We start from the raw sequence: 27070 nt of genomic DNA, 5'->3' as shown, positions 1-27070 counted from the left end.
TAGTGATTTATTCCTTAATGATACAAAATGAGAAATAGACCAAATAGCCCACAGATTCCAGATTGGAATCAACGGCAAGATGGCAGTCGAACTGGAAGCAGACCAAATATTCCAAGCTGTTGTAATCTTTTCATGGGTCGTCTATGCCTGGGAAACCTATCTGTCGTCCAGACAGGTTTGGACATTCTCTCTAGCTTCACAGACCTTATATTTGTTTCTTGGATAAGGAATGACTATTGAAAAAGCACTGTTGCTATAAAGACAAAGGCACTAATTGAAGTAATTCATTACTAAGCCACGCATATTGCCGCTAACCACATCCCATCAGGCAGTGAATGAGAAGTTCCTCTTTATTTACGAGCATGCAAGTTAATTTTAAGCGCAAAAGAGCACTAGCTTGAAACTAAGTAATTTGTTATTTAGTTTGTATTGTAGAGACTGAAACTGTAAGTGTAACTTGTGGAAGAGTGACACTTGCTTGTAGTAAATCCGGAATACTTGTAATGATGTATGTATCCGGATGTAACCCAAGGCATTGTACAGGGCCCTTTACACAACAGTCTCTGCCACATCAGTACTTCCTGGTTTACTTGAAGTTAGAATAATGATTCTTCCCTGATGTCTGCTTGCATTATCATGAAATAAAACAGGTGCAGTGGCTCAATGGTTACGATGCTGGATGCTTGCCCGAAGTTTGACCTCAGGTTTGGTGTACATGGTTGGTAAAGCCTGAAGGGTGGAGATTACTCCAATCTCCCTTGTCAACATTGTGAAGATCTGCTAGTGCCTGAACCCTGTTTGTGTCACATGCAAAAGATACATATATGTATGTTAAAGATCTTGACACACGTGTCCAGCGCTTAATGTTTAGTTCATCGCAGTAGTGAACTTGACCCTGCGTTCAACTCGGGAAGGAAAGGCACTGATTAAAAATAGCACACAGCAGCTGGGATGGTTAGAACTGTGGCCTGGAAGAGATAGCAGCACAAAGCACCATGGGTGCTCCTCCATGTTGCGTCTCTAGCTGTTACCAGCTGTTGGGAGGGAGAAAGACCAGCAGAGTTTTGTGTGCTGTGCCGAGCGATGGCAGCGGCCACAGAGAAAAAACAACACATCTTCTTTAACATCTGATAACACGTTGCTTGTCACCGCAATCATTTTATTAACAGTACAGTTTTAAAGAATACAGTCTTAGCTTCAAAACAATAGGAAACTCAAATATGAACATCCGATTATTTTTCTCAGAATACCTGTTCGAAAAAGTAGGCATGTTTATCACCATTTTGTTAAAATACATGCATTCTGACACATTTTGAACACACTAAATCTAATTTCACAGAGTTAGCACAACACGCAAAATGCATTTCTAACACAGTATAACACATTAGCATGCTGCTCACTAACCTGTGTTGACCATTGGAAAGTCTGGGAGAAGCTGTAGTGTGTCAAAGGATTCAACTATTGTAGCTTGTGCAAGTACTCCACTGACATACACTGATTCAGTCAATCACACAAATGGAAGCGAATAACAGTCATGATAAATATCTGGATGGCAGTTTTAGTATTTTGAAGAAAAAAATCAGTGTCTGCTGACTGGTGTGTGAATAAAAACTGTGAAAGTGGTGGTCATCACCATTCAGTCAAAAGCTCCAGGCTAGAGCAGTGAAATCATTCAAGTTACATCAAAAAAAATTTTTTGAATGGGGTGAGAATATAGAACAGGTAGCATCAATGGAAAAGAAAAGCAGAATTGACAGGGGGTGGGGGGCAGGGGTGGGGGGGGTGTTGTTTTGAATTATCCTGAAAAAAATGTTCAGAAGCCTGTAAATTGTAATAAAAACAAAACATGTCACTGGTTTAAATTTATGATTTTTTGTTGTTGTTGTTGTGCTTGTTGATTTGTGACTATCCTGTCATAAAAAAAAAAAAAGATACAGAACTATTTCCCTTTTCTTACAAACAGAGAAACCTGTCTTTGGTTGAAATGAAGTTGTGTTACTTCTTGATTTATATCTTTATATATACACACACACACACACACACACACACACACATATATATATATATATATATATATATATATATATATATATATATATATATATAATAAAACAGAGTTGAAAAACAACACCTATTTTGTTAAACAAAAAAATAAAATCTGAATTTTCACTGCCACCCAGCAGCTTGGTCACAGACTACACTGATAACAGGTGACGTAATATATATATATATATATATGTATATTGTGTGTGTGTGTGTGTGTAGAAATAAAAAGAAAAACAAACAACAAGACTTTTGCACAAGAATGAAATTTTCAGTCTCAGACCTTCCTCAGCGACGTAATTAGTGTAACTAATAAATATGTATAGATAGATTATATGTGTGTGTGTGTATACACACACACACACACATACACACACACACACACACACACACACACACACACACACACACACACACACATACACACATTTCATCCTCTTTTTTTTTCTTCTTTTTTTTTTTTTACAGAGAAAGGTTGTTGAAAAATACACAAAAGTGCCAGATGTCCTGGAGGGAGTCTTGGACACAGAGACATTTGATAAAGCCAGGCTGTACCAGCTGGACAAAAGTACCTTTGGCTTTTGGTACGGTTTGTTTTCACAGGTTGAGTCCACGGTGAGTTGGTATGATTCTGTTTACAACAAATGTATGTATATAACTATAACTTTATGCATTATGATTTGTAGCCCGGAATAATAATGATAAATCTTAGAAGGGATTAGAACTGCAGGGTTTATATTTTTACTTATACAGTATAATTGATTGCCAAGAATAGAATATAGAAAAAAAAAATTACAACTGCAGTGTTCATATCTATCTTTTACTTTACATAGTAATATTTATAGACAGTGATGAAATATAGAAGCATTTACAACAGACATTAGTGTTCATACCCTATCAGTATTGATATCCTATCTTTTAATCTTAATTTTAAAGTTTTTGTGAACTATTACCACACCAGCTGTTACAAGTTTCGCATATAAACATGTTCGTGTATACATACACAGTTGATACATGTACCAGCCACTTGTGTAGGAAAAATATCATGACTATTATAATATAACTGGCATAGAAATAGAATACCACTTGATCAACTAAGTTAAAATACTGGGACTATCATAATTTAAAATATAATATTGATAAACATGTGAACTCACATACAAGTACTAGTATTACTGAAAACTTAATCTGTTAATGATGAAGAGTTTAACTATTTTAGATGTCTTGAGATGTGAGTCTGTACATATAATCCTTACAAAGGGACTGTGTATAGGCCTGTTTGTATAGACATAATCATAATCATGATAATGTAGAATTTATACAGTATGCTTGAACGATGACACAAAGAATGCTCAATCACCTGATATATAAGACTGTGGCACTTTCCATCGTTTCTTGCCATTTTGTTTTTTTCACTTTCTTCAAAAGCATGTGTTGCTTACTTTGTGTTGGTTTTTTTTCCTATTTCATTTCAAAATCTTTTCAAATTACAATTTTTACATTATCATTATGCATATTATGTCTAGTGATTTGATTTCATATAGATCTGCGCCTTGAGCATGAAATTAGAAACAATATATCTTTGACACCGTGAAACTAGGACAGAAAAAGTGTGATGCAGATTGTCCAAGTCATCATGGTGATAATATTAATAATATCACTTATCAGTTCAATAATCAAAGCATTGACATATTTTTCAGTTGATCCTCGTTTTGGGTGGGATACCCTACCTTTGGGCTGTGGCTGGCAGAATCATTGGCCACTATGGGTTTGGACCTGACTATGAGGTAAGACTTCTTGTATTACAGTTTATCATTTAATGCTTAGCATCTATGTGAGGGCTCATAATGAATTTTTTTTTTTTTAAGATAGATTTACTCACCTCTATCTTATGTGTATAAGAGAATGGACAGTAATGATCGTACACAGAATGATACACATTGAAGATACTAGTTTATTTAGAACAACCCTGATTAATCATGATCAGTATTAGATCATTGCTAAGTCTACAAGTTCACATTTTCATCACGTATGACATTATGCAAATCAGGGATTACCTGTGTGAAGTGTCAAAGGAACAAGACTGTGTAACTTTTTCTGCATATATCGACTGCAGAAGAATTTGTGGACGTATGATAGAGGAAAAGAGTGCCTGCCGTGCGTGTGTGCGTGCATACTGAGTATGTGCACAAGGAACAAAATTCCCTTGTTATAATTTAGTGAGTAGGGCTCACTAATACTGCCTGTTTATGGATTATGAACGCAATAGAAGTTTTGATATAGTTTTGTAAAGTTGGGATCAAGATGTTGGGTCACTTGTACAGCTTGCCAGGCTATGTTTGATGTTTGACTACCAACAAAAGTGTGTCATCAACAGATTATTACCTATGTCTATGCTATAAAGATGTTTGCTCAAAGACTCTGGGATGTATGGACTCAGACTGGGCATTATCATGTTTCAAGAGAGGTCACAGATTTGTAGAAATCAGAAACTGGGAGAAAGCACAACTTGATTGGTTCCATCACCGCCGGCATCAGTAGCAGTCCAATTTCTTGGCAGCTGGTTACTTTCTGTTGTTCGCTTTTTGAAGATTTGAAGTTTCTTTCTTTGTCTCTGTCTCAGAATTTAGATGATAGTAATATTATTTAATAGAACTTTTTTTCTTTTTTTTTTAAGTTATTCAGTTCAAATGGGAAATCTGTAAATTGTTACGTTCCTTCATCAGTTCATGCTTGCACATGATATGGAATTGCAGAAAATGGGCAACCCCTCCAATGTTTGGTTCTTCCTAGAAATGTTGCATGTCTGTCTGAGTTTGTATGTATGCCTGCCTGAAATCTGATTAAATGACACAGGAAACGAATGATAAGTGCCCAGTGGTAGCCATCAGTCGGCTCTTGTCCATTTAGGCAGCCTGTCGTGCAAATGACCCCCCGTATTTGTAAAGCAGTGACGGGCGCAATAGCCGAGTGGTTAAAGCGTTGGACTGTCAATCTGAGGGTCCCGGGTTCGAAACACGGTGACGGCGCCTGGTGGGTGAAGGGTGGAGATTTTTACGATCTCCCAGGTCAACAAATGTGCAGACCTGCTAGTGCCTGAACCCCCTTCGTGTGTATATGCAAGCAGAAGATCAAATACGCACGTTAAAGATCCTGTAACCCATGTCAGCGTTCGGTGGGTTATGGAAACAAGAAAATACCCAGCATGCACACCCCCGAAAACGGAGTATGGCTGCCTACATGGCGGGGTAAAAACGGTCATACACGTAAAAGCCCACTCGTGTGCATACGAGTGAACGCAGAAGAAGAAGAAGAAGTAAAGCAGTTAGAGCTTGGTCTTTGACCGAGGATAGGCACTATATCAGTATCCATATCATTGACGGGTGCAATAGCCGAATGGTTAAAGCGCTGGACTTTCAATCTGAGGGTCCTGGGTTCGAATCTCGGTGCACCTGGTGGGTAAGGGGTGGAGATTTTTCCAATCTCCCAGGTCAACATATGTGCAGACCTACTAGTGCCTGAACCCCCTTCGTGTGTATGCGCACGCAGAAGATTAAATACGCACGTTAAAGATCCTGTAATCCATGTCAGCGTTCGGTGGGTTATGGAAACAAGAACATACCCAGCATGCACACCCCCGAAAACGGAGTATGGCTGCTTACATGGCGGGGTAAATAAAAAACAAACAAACGGTCATACACGTAAAATGTTACATGTCTGTCTGAGTGTGTATGTATGTGCGTTTGAAATCTGATTGAATGACACAGGAAACGAATGATGAGCGCCCAACGGCAGCCGTCAGTCGGCTCTACCCAGGTTGGCAGCCTGTGGTGCAAATGTCCCCGTGTATGTAAAGCGCTTAGAGCTTGGTCTCTGACCGAGGATAGGCGCTATAGAAGTATCCACATCAGTCAATCAATCAATCATTCATTCATTCATTCCTCCTCTCTTGTTTCAGATCACACAGTCATTGGTGTTCACTGTCCTGTCGTTCATCTTCTCTGCCGTCACCTCTCAGCCCTTCAGCGTATACAGCACCTTCGTCATTGAAGAGAGACACGGCTTCAACAAGCAGGTATGAATATAGAGCTCGCAAGTCAAAAGTGCAGCAAAGAATGAAGGAGTGTGCAAAAGGTGACTCCGTGTCCACATTAAGGTGCATCTGTGTCTTACAAAAATTGTGACGGGTTCGTGTTGATTTTTTTTACTTGTGGTTTCTCAGTCTTTCTGTCAACATGAAAAAGATGGAGGGGGAAGGGGGGGGGGGGGGAGAGATCAATACAAAGGGACAGACCAACCAGAAGGGAGTACAAATGATAATGATTGTACCAGTTTATGACTTGAACATGCATTTAACCAGTTCATTTAAACTGTATTCGTATCCTTTGTTGTTGTTGGTTTTTTTATGAAATTTATTGAGAGGAAACCTAACTTTGTAATCAGTTTGACACAATTTTTCTGTGAGTACAAATGATAATGATTGTACCAGTTTATGACTTGAACATGCATTTAACCAGTTCATTTAAACTGTATTCGTATCCTTTGTTGTTGTTGTTTTTATGAAATTTAATCGAAGCTTTTTTAGACTAAAGAAAGATATTTGAAAAGAAGGGTCCGAGATGTATATTAAAACTTATTCCTTTTCAGTGCTAAGTTTTTTTTTTAAGTGTTACATGTTCACTTAACTCAAAAAGAAAATTACGAGAGAAAAAAAACAACCGAATAATGTGCTATAATAATTTGAATTTTCCACTTTCATTTATATTTATTTTTCTGAATGAAAAGGGGAAATATATGTCAACACAGTTGAGTTTAACCTGTTGGCTTAACCCATTCAGCCCTTTAAGGTCTACCTGTGCAACCCTCCCAGCCTGGCATGTTTTGGCCTGGCTGCATCGACGAGAAGGGGTGCTTCACTTCAGGCACAAATTTATACAAACCGCTGATCCAATAGCTTCTGAACTCTCATATAATGACTGAAATATAATTTTGACACAAATGGCTGAAGTCTCAAGATGAGGGATGCAATAGTTTACTTATATAGTTGTAACTTTGAATTAAAAACAGAAATAGTACAATGTCAGTTTCTGTCAATGTTGAAGGTTTGGGCTGTCTTCTTGATTGAAATGTCCGCCACTTTGTCTAGACTGGTTGCTAATTTCATCTCCTTCACTTACGAAGAAATGCCGGATGAATTATAAGACAAATCATCATTATATGGGTCGAATTTGCTGCAAGAGTCCATCATAATTTCGCTGAGCAGTAAGCCTTTGACGTTTTACCACATCGATGCGGAAAACCGGATAAAAAAACACACTGATCGTTCGATTTTCTGAGCAAAACTTCACATGCAAATGAGGAAGGAAGTTAAGTTCAAGTTACTTCACTTACATAGCAGTTTAATGCATAATAATGAGCTGACAAACTGGTTTAAATGAACGGGTTTCTTCGCCAGCCTGTCAGGTGGGCCCAGCTCAGACGGGTGCAGGGTTAAATGAGTTTAGGTCCTTTAGGTCAATGGCGTTCTTTCTCCCTCTCTCTCCCTCTCAGTCTCTCCCTGTCTCCCTCTCTCTCTCTCTATTCCTCTTGTGTGGTTGGTCTGTACCTTCCACATCTGATACATTCTGATGCAAAATCGAATTTAATGTCAGAAATGTGTTTGATGTGCATTGGTCATGACAGGGGCTGTAGACCAATGTCACTGAAATCATTCAGTGTCAGTGCAGGTTTTTTTTTTGTGTGTCCCACAGACGCCAGGTTTCTACGCCAAGGACCAGGTCAAGAAGTTTGTGGTGATGCTGGCCATATTGCTGCCCATCACCGCCACCCTCATCTTCATCATCAAGGCTGGCGGGGACTACTTCTTCATCTACGCCTGGTTCTTTACCTTTGTCGTCTCTCTGGTCAGTGGTAGGGGGATGAGTGTGTTAGTTGTTACTTGTTTATCTTCTTCTTCTTCTTCTTCTTCTGTGTTCATGGGCTGCAACTCCCACGTTCACTCGTATGCACACGAGTGGGCTTTTACGTGTATGACCGTTTTTACCCCGCCATGTAGGCAGCCATACTCCGTTTTCGGGGGTGTGCATGCTGGGTATGTTCTTGTTGCCATAACCCACCGAACACTGACATGGATTACAGGATCTTTAACATGCGTATTAGATCTTCTGCTTGCATATACACACGAAGGGGGTTCAGGCACTAGCAGGTCTGCACATATGTTGACCTGGGAGATCGGAAAAATCTCCACCCTTCACCCACCAGGTGCCGTCACCGTGATTCGAACCCGGGACCCTCAGATTGACAGTCCAACGCTTTAACCACTCGGCTATTGCGCCCGTCTGTTACTTGTTTATAATCCAGTGCATCAGTTGTTACTTATTCGTAATCGAGTGCGTCAGTTTTTACTTACTTGATGTCAAGTACATCAGTTGTTACTTATTTATGATAATGATAAACGTATTTATTTAGCGCTGAATCCTGTACACTTCTTCATCCACATATGGAGTACATCAGGAATTATTTGTTCAGGCTGTCGTTTTACATATATATATGCATTTATCTACTGCTGAATGAAGATATACTATCAATATATTTGAAAGCGTATGATTGTTTTTGGTCACCATTGCTGCATTGATGAGAAAATAGATTCGAAAAGAGAAACTCATTGTATATGTTCACCAAAAGCAAAGGGCTGTCAGCACCAGTATTCATATATAAAAGTTCACCAACACATTCACACCCAAACACACCTGCACCCACATTTACACATGCGTGTACGCACACACACACACATGCACAGACACTGTGTAGGGTTAAGAGTATCTGTTGACAATTGAACAATTTTCTTTTACCTGAAGAAGGTTTCATTAAAACGAAAATGTAGTCAATTGTGTTTCGTGGCTAAACTTCTTTCAGTTTGATATCTTTCCACTCACACTCTGTCCCGCATCATGTGATTTGATGGTTATATTTCATGGTATTTTATTAATGATTAAAAAAAAAATATTTATAGAACTGATACATTGCTTGAATGTGTACTTTGTTCAGTCTGTTAGACAGGTTGCTAGATTATATTCATTTGTCAGGTGTGAAAGGATAGCTTGGACCTGTCAGTTGCATTTAAGTGAGAAAATAGAATTTAATACTGTTGAGAAGATTCTTCCATTCTTTTACTAAGTAAATGTGTTCTTTGACTCAAAATCAGTCAGATATTTAGAATTTGGAAATATTAAAAAGGTACTGCGATGTTGTTGTTTTTGTTTGTTTGTAGGTGGGTTTGTTTTTGGGTTTTTTGGGGGGAGTGGGGGGTTGTTGTTTTTTTTGTTGTTGTTGTTGTTTTTGTAGTGTGTACCTTTTGACTCAGAATGAACAAAGTACCTTGATTGTATGAGTTTGTTTTTTTATTTGATACTTCCATGCTGTGTGCAGCTGCTGATCACGATCTATGCCGATTATATCGCACCTCTCTTTGATAAGTTCACCCCACTGCCTGAAGGGGAACTGCGGACGCAGATTGAAAAGCTGGCTGCAAGCATCAAGTTTCCCCTCACCAAACTGTTTGTTGTGGAAGGTAGGGTTTACTACATCAGAATGTGTGGGAGGGGCGTGGGGGGTGTTGAAAGTTTAACGCTTTAACCACTTGGCTATTGCGCCTGTCGGTATGTATGTGTATGTATGTCTGTGTTATAAACTTTAACAAATTAGTTTTTCTGGAAATGCTTTTGTCTGTCAACTCCAAATATTTTTTTTTTCACTTAGTAATGATGATGTAAAAAAAAAAAAAAAAGTCACGGTGTCAGTGTGTTTTGGACAGGTTCCAAGCGGTCATCTCACAGCAACGCCTACTTCTACGGGTTCTTCAAGAACAAGCGCATTGTGCTGTTCGACACCCTGCTGGAGGACTACGCCCCACAGAACAAGGAAGCGGACAAGGAGGAGAAGAAGGCTGCAGAGGAGGGGGACAAAAAGGAACCCGAGGAAGAGGGGGAGCAGACGGCGCCAGACAGCACCAAGGAACAGGCTGAGGACCTGACAAAGGACAAGGAGGAAGAGAGTGAGGAAGCGGGAGACAAAGAAGCTGAGGTAATAAGATCCTTCCTGGGTTGTCCCTGGCAAAATCATGCAGAGAGAAAAAAAAATAATCCTAGCAGACAGGTAGAAAAGAAAGAATTATTTACAAAGTCGTCTCTCTTTTGTTTCAAGTCCATTGAGGCTTCTGGTCCACAGTACCTTTCTGATCGCATTCATCCTTACATACCCTCACGCTAACTCCACTCTTCTTCTGACATCCATATGCTTAGGATCCCCCCCTGCTCGAACCAAAACGCACAGCCAATGCAGTTTTTCATACCAAGTCCCCTTTTCTTTGAAAATCAACTTCCTCAGCCTCTCCGTCACTCATCTTCACTGCAGTCCTTCAAATCCAGTCTGAAGACCCACCTTTTACCCTCCAGATTAATTCTCAACAGCTCATCCGTTTCCAGTATGAACTAAAATGACTATTTGTGAGTGAGTGAGTGAGTTTTGATAGTTTCAGGATTTGTTGGTGGTATTTTTGATTGTGTACTATTTACGATTGTGTGCTAGGACTTGTGTGTGTGCATGTTCTTGTGTGTTATGGTGGGGGTGGGTGGTGGATGAATAGTTTTCAATAATGTTTGGTATCTTGTGTCCAGTTTTTCCTTTTTGATATTTACATATGTTTAGGGCTTATTTTCAAGATTCGGCGTAAATGCTCATAATAATGATAATAATAATAATAAATGTGGGTGGCGCTGCTCTGTTTCGACTGGCTCTCCCTGGGGAGAGCAACCTGAATTTCACACGGTGAAATGTGTCATGAAAAAGAGTTAATACAATACAAAACAATGCAAAAAATATAGAATACGATATAATACAATACAGTACAATATAACACAAATGGAAAGAGTCCATTAAAGAATGTAGGTTGTAAATCAAGGCTGTATGTGTTTAATTTTTTTTTTGTAAAAAACACATCCCATGGTGATTTCATTTTTCCTTGTCCATGGAAGGCTGGTGACGAGAAGGGGTCAGAGAAGGCAGAAGAGAAGAAGAAGCACAAGAAGATGGGATGCAACAACGCTGAAGTCCTGGCTGTCCTGGGCCACGAGCTGGGCCACTGGTACCTCAGTCACACCCTCAAGAATCTCATCATCTCTCAGGTAACTCCATTCCCAAAGGGGTTGTTTGTGTTTGTATACTTAACTCTTTTTCAGCACTGCCAGGATTAATTGCAACCTCCCCTGGTCTTGTGATCACTTGGTTTATGCAGCTTCATCTCTGCGCCAGTAACTGTTTGGTGATTTATCAGAACTGAAAAGTGGACAGTTTGCCTAGATTGTTCACATTTTGCCTCAATTTGATAGAAAATCGAATACACTTGCAAACAAACAAAAAACAAAAGGCTGCCTCAAAACTTGGTAGGAAGACAAATACACTGGCAGACAGAAAAAAAAACGAAAACCAGAAGGTTGACACTGCACTGTGGTGACATGCGCTTCCTGTTGACAGCAGCCCCAATATCACACAAGATATGTTGAGACAAAAAAATTAATGCAACATAACTGTCAATGCTTATAAAATGATCATTCTGAGTTTCATTGTCAGCATCCTCTTCTTCTTCTGCATTCACTCGTATGCACACGCGTGGGCTTTTACGTGTATGACCGTTTTTTACCCCGCATATGTTGACCTGGGAGATCGTAAAAATCTCCACCCTTTACCCACCAGGCGCCGTCACCGTGATTCGAACCCGGGACCCTCAGATTGACAGTCCAACGCTTTAACCACTCGGCTATTGCGCCCGTCATTGTCAGCATCAAAATCATGTGTAGGTGTGAAAATAGGTACAAGGGTGCTGGCGCAGTGCTTGGGACACTGGGCGGAATGAGTTGAACCGTAAGTGCTTGACTCTCAGACTCATTCCCTCGACCGGTGGGGTCGTTGGGGGGGACATGAGGAAGATGTCATAGCTCGCCACACCATTCTGTTGGCAGCTGTCGTGTGGAGATCTGGCATCGTCATTTTGGTCCATTCCTTGATGTTGTCGGACCAGCTCTTTCTCTGCCGCCCCCGTCTGCACCCTCCCTCTACAGTCCCTTGCAGGATGGTTTTGGAGAGGGTGTTATGTCGTATGACGTGACCAAACCATGCCATCTTCCATCGTTTGACAGTCGCCAGCAGTGGTTCTTGGGGCCCAACAAGGTTGCTGACCAGGTTCCGCACATAGTCATTGGTCTTGTGCTCCTTGTAGGAGATGTGTAGTAGTCTCCTCAAGCACTTGGTTTCGAATGCTTGGATTCTTCTTTCTGTTTCTGCCATCAGTGTCCATGTCTCACATCCATATAAAAGGATGGAGACCACCAGTGACTTGTAGAGCAGGAATTTTGTGTGTTCAAGTGCTTGAACCTTGGTGAAATGAGATAATTTTAGCCTGAACCTAAAGTGCAAAAAACTACTTTATCATGTACTTTGTAAAGTGGTGTCATTGTTTTTGTTGTACAAAATAATGCAGTCCCAAAAGGAAGAAATGATAGAAAGAAGGAATGGAGACTGCAATCCTGACCCATAAGCTCAATCATACCACAATGAGATGACAGCCCTTCACTGACAACCGTACTGGTCAGCAGCACTCAAAGAGTCCACAGAAATCGGCTGTCAGCTGTTGTCTGTGCCTTGACATGTTATTTAAATTCCGCCATTTCAAAATAGGAGTGATGTTTTTTTGTCCTCGATCAGTCAGTCTTTATAACATAGAAATTCAGATGAGACAAGGATGAGTTAAGGGGATACCTAGATACTGGTTTGCATGTATGCCATCGCATATATTTTTTTTAATGACAGAGTGACTGTTTGTTTTTTTTATGCTTGGTTTCATGTTATGATGTTTGTCCAGTTGTATGTCATGTCCATGTAGTTTGTGTTTCTGTGTGAGTGAGAGAGAGACAGTGGAGGGGGACACAGTGAGCTTTTTGGTTTGGTTGTGTTTTTGTTAAAAAAAACTTATGTGGTGATCATTTCATGAAGAATTGATTGATACCATGGACGCCCCCCCCCACACACCCCCATCCCCCTTTTTTTTAATTAACACACATCTTCAACTGTGCTTCGGTTCCTGAACTTACAGGTGAACACGTTCCTGTGTTTCCTGGTGTTTGCGTTGCTGCTGAACAAAACGGTGTTGTACGAGGCCTTTGGGTTCAGCACCCAGCCCACACTGATTGGTCTCTTCATCATCTTCCAGTTTGTCTTTGCCCCGTACAATGAGGTAGGTGAAGCGTGCTGGGCCTGGATAAAACATGCAGTGTGGATTGCTGGGGTGGGGTTCTTCTTCTTCTTCTTCTGCGTTCGTGGGCTGCAACTCCCACGTTCACTCGTATGCACACGGGTAGGCTTTTACGTGTATGACCGTTTTTACCCCGCCATGTAGGCAGCCATACTCCGTTTTCGGGGGTGTGCATGCTGGGTATGTTCTTGTTTCCATAACCCACCGAACGCTGACATGGATTACAGGATCTTTAACGTGCGCATTTGATCTTCTCCTTGCATATACACACGAAGGGGGTTCAGGCACTAAGCAGGTCTGCACATATGTTGACCTGGGAGATCGGAAAAATCTCCACCCTTCACCCACCAGGCGCCGTCACCGTGATTCGAACCCGGGACCCTCAGATTGACAGTCCAACACTTTAACCACTCGGCTATTGCGCCCGTCGCTGGGTGGGGTTCCATTATGGTGAGAAAACTGTACAGACAGCAGAGTGTTGTTGCACAGTCTACTACAGAGTGAAACCTAAAAACTTGAAATTTTACAAAGCAAACACAACCACCACAGGCATGTGGGTATGTTACAAAGCGAACACACAACCACACACATGTGGGTATAGACACATACACAGAAGTTCCATTTTACCTGATTAATTCCATGTTAGATCAGTTTTGCAAGGTTTCCAAAATAAAATTGTTTGGAAGAATTAAAAGGAAAAGATCAGTATTTATAAATTACGAAAAGAAATGGTGTCAAAAATGACAACGAGAAAGGTTAAATTTAGCCCCTTTTTTTTTTTTTTTACCTTTTCTGTAAGATTAATTAGTTGGGGGTTTTGTTTTTGTTTTTCCTAAAGAAACATGGTTTGACAGAATGAACAAATCAGCTTTTCCCCCCTCTGACAAGGTTTTTTCTCCTTTTCTTTCTGTTTTTTTTGTTTTGTTTTGTTGTTGTTTTTTTGGGGGGGTGGGGGCAGGGGGGTGGGGGGTTTCTTCTTCTTCTTCTTCTGGTCTTTTAATGAGGATTCAGATTAACCATTTTGTGAAACATTTCATTTTTCCTTCCTTTTTTGTTTTGTTGTTGTTTTTTGGTTTGAACAATATCTTATTTGGAGTAGAATGTCTCTATTCCCAACTATACCAGGGTCACAAGGAATATTAGGGGGGATAATACATCAGGGGTACAAACATGAATCGGAAATTATGTAAAAACACAAATGCTGTAACTGTTTTGACACATATGCATATCCATATAAGTACATGCGCACGGTCACACACACACACACACACACACACACACCCTCTTCCCTTCCCAACACACATATACACAGAGAGCATATCATCACGTGTTATCACTTGAGTGTATAGCACACATTACACATTATATATGGACAAGGTTGACGACTAGACCCACAGTTAAATGGTTGCTGATTGTTGCACACGCCTCTTTTTTTTTTTTTTTTAATACACATTAGGGTCGATTCAGGAGACTAGAGCGTGGAATCATAAATAAATCACAAAACTAAATCCCAAATCATGGAATCATTCTACATTGAACACATTTGCCTTTCAGCTGCTGTCCTTCATGATGACGGTGCTGAGCCGCCACTTTGAGTTCCAAGCGGACGCCTTCGCCAAGAGCATGCACTTTGCCGAGAAGCTCAAGTCGGCCCTGGTCAAGCTGAACCGCGACAACCTGGGCTTCCCCCTGACGGACTGGCTGTTCTCCGCCTGGCACTACTCCCACCCTCCCCTCCTGGAGCGTCTCAAGGCGCTGGACAAAACGGAGTAAATGCCAGGGGAAAAGTTGGTGTGTTGGCCGGTCGTAATGTCTTGTCGGCACATTGTTCTCCTGACCAGACCAGGCTTGCTATTTGTTTTTTGGGTTTTTTTTTTTTATTGTTTTTGTTTCAGGAGGTTGTCTCTCTCCATGGGTGACTTGGGTGTTTCTATTATGTGTGTGGTTGTGTGTTGTGAGAGAGTTTTTCGTGTGTGTGTGAGTTGGTTTCTTCTTCTTTGTGCTTCTTGAGTGTTTGGTAAAGTAAAAGGGGAAGTTCACCGTGTGTGTGTGTTCAATGTGTCAATGTAACAGCCTGAATATGGAGAATTGCTGCAGTTTTATCAACTGGGAAAGGTGTTGTGTGCGAGTGTTGAGGGGGAAAGGTTTTGATAATAGAAACGTTCCTGTTTTTTTGTTGTTGTTTACTTTTAACTGTAAGACTTTTTATTAAACTGAACATTACTTTTTACCACGTTTTTCTCTTTCTTTTACGTTTTTGGACATTTCATTAGTTCCGGATAATTCACAACAATTTTCTGTGTCAGTTTCTCAAGGTGCAAGATTTTCTGATCTTAAAAATGAACATGAATCTTATAACTGAATTGTCAAACTGGCATTCACGTTGTACAATATGCTTTGATGAGCAGTCCCTAAGATTGTATTGACGCAAGAAAACAGAAGAAAAAACAGCACTGGTTACACAACTCCAAACACTAAGCACATTTGGTATGGTGAGTTTTCTCAGCTGCTTTTCACCACAGACAGCCCATTCATATGAACGAGTAAAAACAGATAATGAAAAATGATATAATCCCAAGTTCGATCATGGAATTTGCATTTTTTAAAAACCTGGTAAATAACACCTATCTTTAGTTAGTATCAAGTACAAAGCTCTTACGCTGTGTGATTGCAAAGTACTGATGTGAGATACTTGGGCAAGTTTCCATCATGGATATGAATAAAACACATGTGGTCTAGCCAAAGATAGCCTTGATATTCAGTCACAGAGCAAATAAATCTGCCTTTGACATTGAGCTATTATTAGCTTTTAACTACATGATCAGTTCAAAACACTTCTAAGTCTGCAATTCCTGATTCAGAATGATTGTGTAAAATATGTGTAAACGGGAAATTCCCAGTCAGGAGTGCTGTGGAGTTAGGTGCTGAGCTGTTTATCTAGACTGGCTCTCTGCAGCTTCATGAGGACCTGGGCACAACAGAACACCATTGGTCACCAATGGATTTTTTGGGGGGGTTTCCTTACAACTCTGGTGGTCCAAGAAAAAAATACAACTTGGTGAGCTCGTTGAGCTCAATTATTTACTATTTATTGTTAACCTCTTTTGAAAGTTCTGCTTAATTTTAGACTTTGTGGGTGGTGGTGGTGGTGGGTTGTTTTTTTTTACTTTAGAGAAATACCCTTTTCCCCAAACCTATGTATTTTCCCCAGAACTCTCTAGCAGCCGAGTTTATGGATTGACAGAGCCTCTCCAATGAGTTGTCTGTGTCGGTTTTTTTTACTTTAGAGAAATACCCCCCTTCCCGAACCTATGTATTTTCTCCAGAACTCTCTGGAATAGAGAAATAGAGACCAGATGCCAGAACTCTCTGGAATAGAGAAATAGAGACCAGATGCCAGAAAGCCAACGCAGTCAGCTACCAACTCGCCCCTCTCTTGAAACATCCCAGCATCCCCATGAGCACCAAGGCGAAACTCATCAACGCCATTTACCTGCCAACAATCACATACCAGTGCCAGACATGGTCCTTAACAAAAGCCCTCGAGAGAAAATTGGTCACCTGTGAAATGAAATGCTTGAGAAAAGCAGTGGACAAGACCAGGAGAGACAAGATCTGGAATGAGGTGATACGAGACATGGTAGGAACAAAACCAGTACTACAACACATAGAACAACAGAGGATCAAGTGGTTTGGACACCTCACACGTATGCCTCTGAACCAACCAGCTCTTCGGGCATACAACACCAAATACTCTGGCTGGAGAGCCAGAGGAAGACCAAGACAGCGCTGGAACGACTCAGTGGCAGCCACCCTCAGAGAGAGCCCACGAGATGTCCCTCCTCCAGGCCACTCGCCTTGCTGCAGACAGACAACTGTATCTCCCCGCGACGCCCACCGGTACAAGCGGAAGGAAAAAGTAAAAGTAAGTAAGTTTCTGGCAGCAGAGTTTATGGATTGACAGAGCTTCTTCAATGAGTTGTGGTCTCTCTCTCCACCTCCAATCACGGCATTGTGAAACGAGTTCTTTTATTTTCCTGGTGTGTATTGAAGCCTTGACATACCAGACACCAGTCTCAACCCATTTTAGTTCTTTGTGGCTCATCCTGTTCACAATTTGATTTCATGGTGTTTCAGATATTTTCTAAAGTATTTATTCTTTTTTGAAATCTCTGCTTTCCAAAATTTTTTGTTTTGTTTTGCCAGCTCTGAATGTATTTTGTTCTTTGTGTTGATTTTGTCTTCTTTTTTTTCTTTTTTCTTTTTTTTTTTAAGTTTCTTGGTTTTCATAAATGATGCTTAAAACCACACTATTCGCCGAGGTGCTGATGACAAAGCACTTCACGTTTCCATTAAACATCCACCATCAACATTTTCATGATTTTGACTTCTTGTTACTTTACGCACCAGACCACAAAGCTGTTAATTTGGTGATCAGCATTGTTCACACTCCTATTTCTTTCTTTGTTGCAGCGGTGGTTCTCTTTTTGTGTCCCTCCTGGTTGTAGGAGAAGAAACTTGTTTTGTATTTTTGCTGTTCTTGGTATTTTGTTCTTGTCAAACTGCTGCGAGACTTTGTTGTTGTTTTTTGTGTGTTTGTTATTGAAATCTGTTGACTCGGTCTGTTCACATCGTTGATGTCATTACCTGTACAACAGAGTACTTGCAGAGACTGGGCTCCTCCTTTATGCCTTGGTGCATATTTCATAGATATATCTGTACACTGTTTGTTGCTTCACCTTCTGCTTTTCTTTGTCAAGAATTAGCTTTCTGTTATGCCCAGTGTGCCATTTTTGTCCGTACTTTTTTTTTTTGGATTAATTATTACTTGGACACTGACCCCTTATGAATCCTAGTCACCAGTTTCACAAAGTTTTAATCACAAAGTTAATTACCAGTATAAACTATTGTGAGAATTATTAGCTTGTGGGACTTGGTAGTGATTGGAAGTTTTCAATGCTAACTGAAAACTGAAGTTTCATGTTGTTTTTCTTTTTATTCAGCATTGCAAGGGATCAGATGCACTTAATGTTGTTGTGAATGTGACTGCGAGATTGGTTGCTTTGCTTCATGAACTGAATCTGAGGAAAGAAAGATTACCTTGTAGTTGTTGTCCTGTAAAATACTGCCAGTTGATGTCAGCATATATGACGGGAGTAAGTGCACTGGATGTATTCCAAATTTGAGTGCTTGTTGGGAAAAGGACACATTTTGTCATTGATTAAACAGTGAAATTGCAGCTGAGCATTCAGGCAGGTGTAAATGAGATGCAGAAGCAAACAGAACCAAATGAGTTTTTTGTTTTCCAATTTTCTTTCAGTTTTGTTCGGATTACCTTAAGTTCATGTTTTGCTGACCACAATTTTGTATGAATCTGCTGTGTACTGCAGTGTGCAAAATATGTAGTTCTGATTCTGTTTTCAAGTATGCTTGGTGTTTCTCTTGTCATGGGAATGCAGTTGTCAAACTTTTGACTTTCAGAAAACGTGCAGTCTCTTGGTGCACACACACACAAAAGGGGGAAAAAAAAAGTTGAAAAGACATCACTATGATAACTTTTTGCCAACACTTTTTTTTTTCTTTCTTTCAAGAAATGATATTACATTTTATGTAATTAATAGCTTGCTGCCAACATTGCAGTTTTGCATTGAGAAGACTGATCAAACTAAGTATATGATTTTAAACCTTTTTCAAATATGATCAAAAGGTTATTCATACAGTTAACTCTCCTCAGTGGAAGCCACTTCATTGGTGAGTGGTTTAATTTGCATATTGCAGCACCACACTGCAAGTGTGTAGCAATGGCCATTTTCATTTCAAAGATGGAAAATGCTTGGACAAATTAATTTAGAAATAAGTGTTTGTTTTGGTGTGAAAGAAATGTCTTGAGCATTTTGGCCTTTTTGTTGTTTTTTTTAGAGAGAAAATTTATTAGAAATACCTGTGCACTGAAACTTGTGTACTTATTAATACTGGATCAAAAATAAAAGTGCTGAGGAAATTTTTACTTGTGGTCATTTTTCACATCCATCCTTCTGTCGTTTATCGTCATTCATCTTTTCTCATCTCTTGTTTCTGCTGAACATTATTCAAGGTCTTTTTTTTCCCCCCCTTAATTGTTCTATGATTTGTTTTGTTAAAAGAAAATGGCAGGGAGTAATTTCAACCTCCATCCGTCTGCAAACACACACACACACACACACACACACACGCATGCAAATTCAAAACCAAAATAATGCGTAACTCCTTAAAAAATACTTTCTTAAAAATCTCTTTTACAGCAGCAAATGCCACAAAACATTCAGATGATCGCCTGGTCAGAGAGAATGTCAGTTCTACGGCAAGCAAAGAAAGTAGACAAATCCTGTTCTCATCCATGACATCTCCAACAAAAACACCCTATCAATGTGACCAACATTGGCACACATCAGTCTTGGCCACCAATACACACACACACTCATTACACATCTTTCACTCTGCACACAGTTGCATGAACACAAAATGTGATGGAAAAAAAAACAAAAAAAACCAACAACAGATTCAACGGATAACATGCTTGCAGGTTTCAGCTATATGTATAAGGTGTCCTGCACTTCATGGAGTTCTGCAATGTCCCTCAGGCGCTCCACTGCATCAGGGTTTTTCTGTGAACAAAGAGACCACTCGGCATGAGGATCAAGCAACATATAAAAAAACAAAAGAGGTAAGTCCTTCAAGACTCACTTGTGATACACTTTAAAAAAAAAAAAAAAATCCAAGCCTTTTATGTGTTGAGTATAATTTCAAAATGTAATGTTTAAGATGAGAAGGATCAGTTTAAAGCAAATTAAGTCCCCTAGCATTAATTACAGAGTAATTTCCCTTTTTTACTATCTGCACCAAAACGTTTGCAAAATAAATAAAACTTCCATGCTTAGCAAAAGAAGTTCCTGTTTGAACAAAAAATGATAATAATGACTGCTCTTGTTGTTGGGTCAGAATATCATATCAAAGTGCCAAGTTTAGAGAATACAAAAAATATAAATATAACAGCAAATGCAGTTTGCATATAATTAGGCTTCATTTTTTATTTTTTTTGTGCCCATCCCAGAGATGCAATATTGTTTTAAACAAGATGACTGGAAAGAACTGAATTTTTCCCCATTTTTATGCCTAATTTGGTGTCAACTGACAAAGTATTTGCCAAGAAAATGTCAATGTTAAAGTTTACCACGGACACACACTCACACACACACACACACAGATAACCGAACACCGGGTAAAAACATACTCACTTTGTTTACACAAGTGAGTCAAAAATTACTGGCATTCCTAACAAAAACTGTTCTTAACTACTCCTTGCCTTCTCTGCACATTTTCCACACACAGATCTGTTCTCAACATCCCCTCACATTTTCAACATCATTTAACTACACATACTTTACCGTGACCCACTAGTGCAGACTCTGGCAGGGAGTCAGATTCTGTCCCACATCATTTCTCAATTATTTGACCCAAGAAGATTTGTGCTAACACAAGAAAGGTCAGTCACAGGTTTCCATCCTGAGGATCTTAAAGCAAACTTTTCACCCTTTGATTTGTTTTTTGATCCAGCCCTCCCTGATATTAACTTGTGAACAAAAGTACATGTACTTGAAGGTACAACATTTTGACAGATGACAGTCCCCATCTTGTGCTTACCCTGATGATATCTCTGACAGGGGTTGATTCCAGAATCGGCATGAAGGCTTTGAGGGTGGCCAGGTCCACTGACCTTCTGGCGTTGGTGTAACACTGATACAGCACCGCCTTCATGGAATGGGCTTGGCAGTACGTCATCACTGTCACAGTGAATCAAGGCTGCTGTATTATGCAGTCAGCTTCGTGGACAGTTCCCAATGCTTGGGTAACGTCGTACACACACACACACACACACACATACAGAGTGGAGTGATGGCCTAGAGGTAACGCGTCCGCCTAGGAAGCGAGAGAATCTGAGCACGCTGGTTCGAATCACGGTTCAGCCGCCGATATTTTCTCCCCTCCACTTGACCTTGAGTGGTGGTCTGGACGCTAGTCATTCGGATGAGACGATAAACCGATGTCCCGTGTGCAGCATGCACTCAGCACACGTAAAAGAACCCACAGCAACAAAAGGGTTGTTCCAGGCAAAATTCTGTAGAAAAATCCACATTGATAGGAAAAACAAATAAAACTGCATGCAGGAAAAAATACCAAAAAAAAAAATGGGTGGCGCTGTAGTGTAGCGACGCGCTCTCCCTGGGGAGAGCAGCCCGAATTTCACACAGAGAAATCTGTTGTGATAAAAAGAAATACAAATACAAATACACTCTCTTCAACTATGCCAACTACTATTATTCTTTCTACAAAAAAGGAAATGTTCTATCTAAAATTACGTTTAACATACTTACCATGACCCACTAGTGCAGACTCCAGCAGGGGTATGACATTCCTGTCCTGTGCAAACTACTATCCACCTATGCGGAGAAAACGAAAGTAACTACGGCCGATAACCTCCCGGAAGTAGGTAACCTCCCCTTTGTCCTGCTGGCTAGCGCCCTCTTTTTCCAGCAGCCATCTCGACACCTGTTCCTGTGCACGGCTAAGTTTTTTCGCATTTTCTATCTGTCTATTGATTCTTTGGCGTAAAAAAAAATACATAAAAAAAATAATAAAAACCTGTCTTCGTGTAAAACCACAAGACAAAACCTGAAAAGAAACCTTTTGTGGGATTTGTCTCTTCTGTCTACCATCCTGTGCGAGCGCAGGTATTTGTTTCAACATCCCTCCATAAACTTTCTCCTTTATCAATAAAAGAATTTTTTTCTTTCATGCTCACAGAGAAATATCAACTCTCTCCTCACCCTGGGCAGCCAGCCCTGGAATCAAGTTGGGTTGTTCCAGAACAGGACACAAGGGGGTGCCAGCAAACTTGTTTGTCTTCAACCCTCGCAGCAAGGGCACTGGCAGATCAGAAGTGGGAACTTCGCTGGTGAAATGACTGGTGGGCAAAGTGTTCAGCACAACCACATAGGCATCTGAGGCATCTAACCCTGAAAATAACTGAAAACCAAAATGACAAAAGAATCAGCATTGGGCATAGCTGAGGAGACTGAAAGATACAGTAAAAATGTTCTATTCCAGAAACAGTAAAAATGTATACGTACACATTTTATTTTCTAATCTGTAATTTTAAAGATATATTAATTTGATATACCTATTTTTTGCCCTCTCACATTATTATTGTTGCTTTTTAGTCCAGCTGACACACTGGGCCATATCAGGACTGCCCAACAACACAAATATCCAACCGTGTTAAACACAAAACTGTCACATATATATACAAAAAAAAAAGCATTAAGATAAACCTACAAAACACAGTTCATTAACTTAACCATCTAGCTTCTTAGGGCAAATAAGATCAGGCCGTGTTAAGGACGTCAGCCCTTCCACTTAATTTATCATCCCCAGATTATGAAAAGGTAAGAATACTTCAAAGCCAAGCAAAAAATACATAAAAAGGCCACAGACAGCTAACCACTCATGCACTAATCTATGTTCATACACACACCACACACACAATCATCAATGACTACACAGTATACAGACTTACCATATAATATCACATCAAAATACCTACATGATGATGATGCACATATCATAACAATATTGAAAATCCACTTCCAAATCTCAAAGCCAGTCGCATACATCACAATACACTAAAAATGTATATTTCAAAGTACAAAACTTAAAAGCAGCCACACCCCTTCCCCCTCCCAACAACACATCACCGTACACACAAGAAGGAAACAAGCACTCATTTGTATGCATCATGTGAAGTGATGAAATACGTGCATCTTAAAATTATTTCTAAAAGTTGAACAAACACAGAGATGGGCACAATAGCCAAGTGGTTAAAGCGTTGGACTTTCAATCTGAGGGTCCCAGGTTTGAATTACAGTGACGGCGCCTGGTGGGTAAAGGGTGGAGATTTTTACGATCTCCCAGGTCAATGTGCAGACCTCCTAGTGCCTGAACCCCCTTCGTGTGTAAACGCATGCAGAAGATCAAATACGCACGTTAAAGATCCTGTTATCCATGTCAGTGTTCGGTGGGTTATGGAAACAAGAACATACCCAGCATGCACACCCCCAAAAACGGAGCATGGCTGCCAACATGGGGGGGTAAAAACGGTCATGCACGTAAAAGCCCACTCGTGTACATGCAAGTGTACATGGGAGTTGCAGCCCACGAAAGCAGAAGAAAAACAACAACAACAAACACAGAGTCTTTCTGAGGGACAGAGGAAGATAGTTCCAGACAGTGGGGGCAAAAGACAGAGAAAGATTTTTCGCCCAAGGTGCCATAGGAGAACGGAGGAACTATAAACACAGCACAGAGATGTCAAATGAACTCAGCAACCTAGAAGGATGGTACTGATGAAGAAGATCTGAAAGACAAAGTGGTATATTGTTGTGGTAGAGAATAAGAGACAATGAATGCAGAGCCAAGCAATTTTGTATTGATTGAATTCTTGCCTTAACAGGAAGCCAGTGAAGTGTTCTGAGCAGTCATGTTGCACTCTCATGCCTAGGTTTACGGAGTACAGGCCAGGCTGCTTGATTCCGTATGTGTTTAAGGTTATTTAGCTTGTTATCAGGGAGACCAACTTGGAGAGAGTTGCGACAGCCTTATCTAGAATCTGTTGGCAGCAGCAGTGGAAAGGAAGGAGCAAATTTTGCCTTACTACATAGCTGAGAGATCAGTGTGAGGACAAGTGTTCGGCTGGACCTGACAGATCACTAAATTCAGCAGTTGATTGCAAAAGATGGACAGGCTCAGAGTCAATTTGAGAAGAAAAAACAAACAAAAACAATGCCAGCAAACCAAAGCAGAAGCTAAATAAGTGAATGATAATATAAAACTTACAATAATTTATAGTTATAATACTATAGGTCATAGTGTTTCCAGGTACCTGATTCACCCATGCAAAACACTGCTCAGTTGCAACTTCCATGTTACAGAGACAGACAAATGTGGAGGCGTCTTCATTGCTGCGATAGATGTAACACGTCTTGTCTGTTGGTGCATTCTGCATCAGCGTCTGAGGGTCACTGTCTCGAAGACCACTGAAGATACCAGCCACCATATGGTAGTCACCATGCTTGATGCAAGTATCTGTAAACCCTGGAATTTTGAATATCATACGTAAAAGAAAACTTTTCACACCTTGCCATCAGATATATATATATATATAAATTGAATCCATTTAATCAAATCAATTAAAAAATATATAAAATATTTGTTTCCTTCAAGAACTAAAAAATCAATCATTTCCGATGAAAAATCGAAAGTCAGCATCAATTCTTTTTCTTTTTTATAATCATATAATATATAATCTTAAGGATATCAATCATACATCAAAACATTACAAGAATTTGCACACAAGTTCTCTAAACTGTTTCAATAATTCATCACTAAAATTCAGTAAACATCAATGTTGTAAATACACACACACACACACACACACACACACACACACACAACACAGCACACACACACACACACACACACACACACACACATGGAGTGGGCTAGGAAGCAAGAGAATCTGAGCACATGGATTTAATCCCATACACACCAGTATTTCTTCCGTCTGTGTAGCATGCACTTAGTGCATGCAACTTTGTAAGAGAACCCACGACAACAAAAGGGTTGTCCGCGGCAAAATTCTGGAGTAAAATCCTCTTTGACGGGAAAACAAATACACTTACACACAGAAAAAAAAATGTAAAAGATGCACAGTAGCAACACACTCTCTGTGGGAGAACAGCCTGGATTTCACACAGTGGAATCTGCTGTGACAATGAGAAATACAATCCTATACAATACAATATAGGCATACACAAAAAGAAAGAAAAGAGACAAATCTGACTCTGAGAGACTACTGAAACAGAAAGATAAATATTGCAGTTGAATAGATACAAATCTATTTCATGCTTACCAACAGCTGCAGGCCCAATGGCAACAATCAATACATTGCATTCCAGTTTATTGTTTGGTAAGTGGAGCATGATGTTCTGTGTTCTGCTGGACCAGTGAATGAATGGATCACTGAAATTCATAATAAAAATGCACGGATGATAAGAACAAATACATACTGATTTCTCAGAGTGCTTTACATCGGTTACACTTACAGGATAGTTTCTTTTCATTTGTGCATTTATTTGTTTTCTTTTTCAAAACCCAAAGCACTCTGAATGTGTAATTATGTCTAAGATCTTTACCAGAGAGACAGATAATCCAACAAAATAGAGTGATTTACAAACAAGTTTTCATTTTAAAAAGAATCAAATGCACCCTATTCATAAACACACAGCCTTCAAATGCATAAAACTTGTGTGAATTTTTTCACTAGTCTTTCAATCCCCAGTCCTAAGCAGTCATTTGGCAAATCTTTGTCAAAGACCAAAAAAGGGACAAACCTCGACAAAAATAAAATAATCAGTCTTGGTGCACCTAAAGATTTTGAGTTAATGTGTGTGTGTGTGTGTGTGTGTGTGTTGAGAGAGGAGCAGTATGTGTGTGTGTGTGCGCGCGCATGCGCGTGTTTGTGTGTGTGTGTATGTGGTGTGTGTGAGAATGCGTGTATGTGTGTGTGTGTGTGTGTATGTGTATGTGGTGTGTGTGAGAATGCGTGTATGTGTGTGTGTGTGAGTGTATGAATGTGTGTGTGTGTGTGTGTGTGACGGATGCCGTAAATGAATGGTTACAGAGCTGGATTCTTGCCCGAGTTTCCTGAGTTTGATCCCCTGTTTGGCACACCTGGTGTGTAAAGGGTGAAGATTTTTCAAATCCCCCAAGTCAACATAAGAGCAGACCTGCATATGCCTGAACCTCCTGTGTGTGTATACACACACAAAAGATCGAATGTGAACATCTAAGATCTTTCAATCCACATCAGTGTTTGGTGGGTTATTGAAACTTGAAAAATACCCAGCCTGCATTAAACGCAACATCAGCAAGTTGATGGAAATATAATCAAAAGAAGACAAGAAAGAATGTGTGTGTGTGTGTGTGTGTGTGTGTGTGTGTGTGTGTGTGTCTTCAAATCTTCAAATTAGAAGGTCAGCCATCATTACTGACTATTGATGACCTGTGTGCGCAGAGGCGTAAATACCTAATCATAACCTAAGTAGACCTATCTTTCCTCCGGAGGGGGTGACAATGAGAAAGAACATGTGTGTGTGTGTGTGTGTGTGTGTGTGTGTGTGTGTGCGCGCGCGCGTGTGTGCGCGTGCGTGTTGCTGTTCGTCGTTGTTGTTGTGCTGATGTTCTTGTTGTTGTTGCGTTGCTGCTGCTGTTGTTTTTGTGTTGCTGTTGTTGTTGCGAACATGAACTGATCAAGTGTATGAGATCAGCATGACAAACAATGCCGGCGTCTATGGAAACATACGAGCATCCCCGTTTCAAAGGAAAAAAATAGCGGTCTCGTGATCAAACAATACAAAATATCACAAATCAACTTAATAACTGCTTTTACCCGAGCTCTGAAACAAGTTCATCTTCATCTTCATCGTCATCGACAGCACGTGAGAAGACAGGTAGCACTTCTCCATAGAATGTCGCCATGATGACTTGCAAATCTCGTTTCCGTCTCATGGTTTCGCGGTTTATTTTTTCCTAGTATTGTCTCTTTTTAATTAACCACATATATTGACA

At 40.1% G+C, this 27070-nt stretch overlaps 2 protein-coding genes across 2 annotated transcripts; one reads left to right on the top strand and one right to left on the bottom strand.

Annotated features, from left to right (window-relative positions):
* The first annotated feature begins 28 nt into the window (after window positions 1-28).
* On the top strand, window positions 29-19349 carry LOC143283024 (CAAX prenyl protease 1 homolog). Its single transcript, XM_076589016.1, has 10 exons — window positions 29-175; window positions 2512-2658; window positions 3744-3830; window positions 6002-6118; window positions 7794-7946; window positions 9472-9613; window positions 9857-10125; window positions 11076-11225; window positions 13190-13330; window positions 14903-19349. Exons 1-10 carry the CDS (start codon window positions 80-82, stop codon window positions 15119-15121), a joined length of 1521 nt encoding a protein of 506 aa, XP_076445131.1. The 5' UTR covers window positions 29-79; the 3' UTR covers window positions 15122-19349.
* On the bottom strand, window positions 17584-27042 carry LOC143283025 (proteasome assembly chaperone 1-like). The gene is made up of 6 exons (XM_076589018.1): window positions 26892-27042; window positions 25353-25462; window positions 24324-24535; window positions 22213-22411; window positions 21029-21168; window positions 17584-19992 (listed from the first exon to the last, which is right to left on the bottom strand). The coding sequence occupies exons 1-6, from the start codon at window positions 27008-27010 to the stop codon at window positions 19918-19920; spliced, it is 855 nt and encodes a 284-aa protein (XP_076445133.1). The 5' UTR covers window positions 27011-27042; the 3' UTR covers window positions 17584-19917.
* Window positions 27043-27070: the final 28 nt, after the last annotated feature.

This window comes from Babylonia areolata, chromosome 6, assembly GCF_041734735.1.
Source record: "Babylonia areolata isolate BAREFJ2019XMU chromosome 6, ASM4173473v1, whole genome shotgun sequence".
In the NCBI taxonomy this organism is placed as follows: Eukaryota; Metazoa; Mollusca; class Gastropoda; order Neogastropoda; family Buccinidae; genus Babylonia; species Babylonia areolata.
Note: the sequence above shows the minus strand (reverse complement) of the source record. Positions and strands in the feature narration are given on the sequence as shown.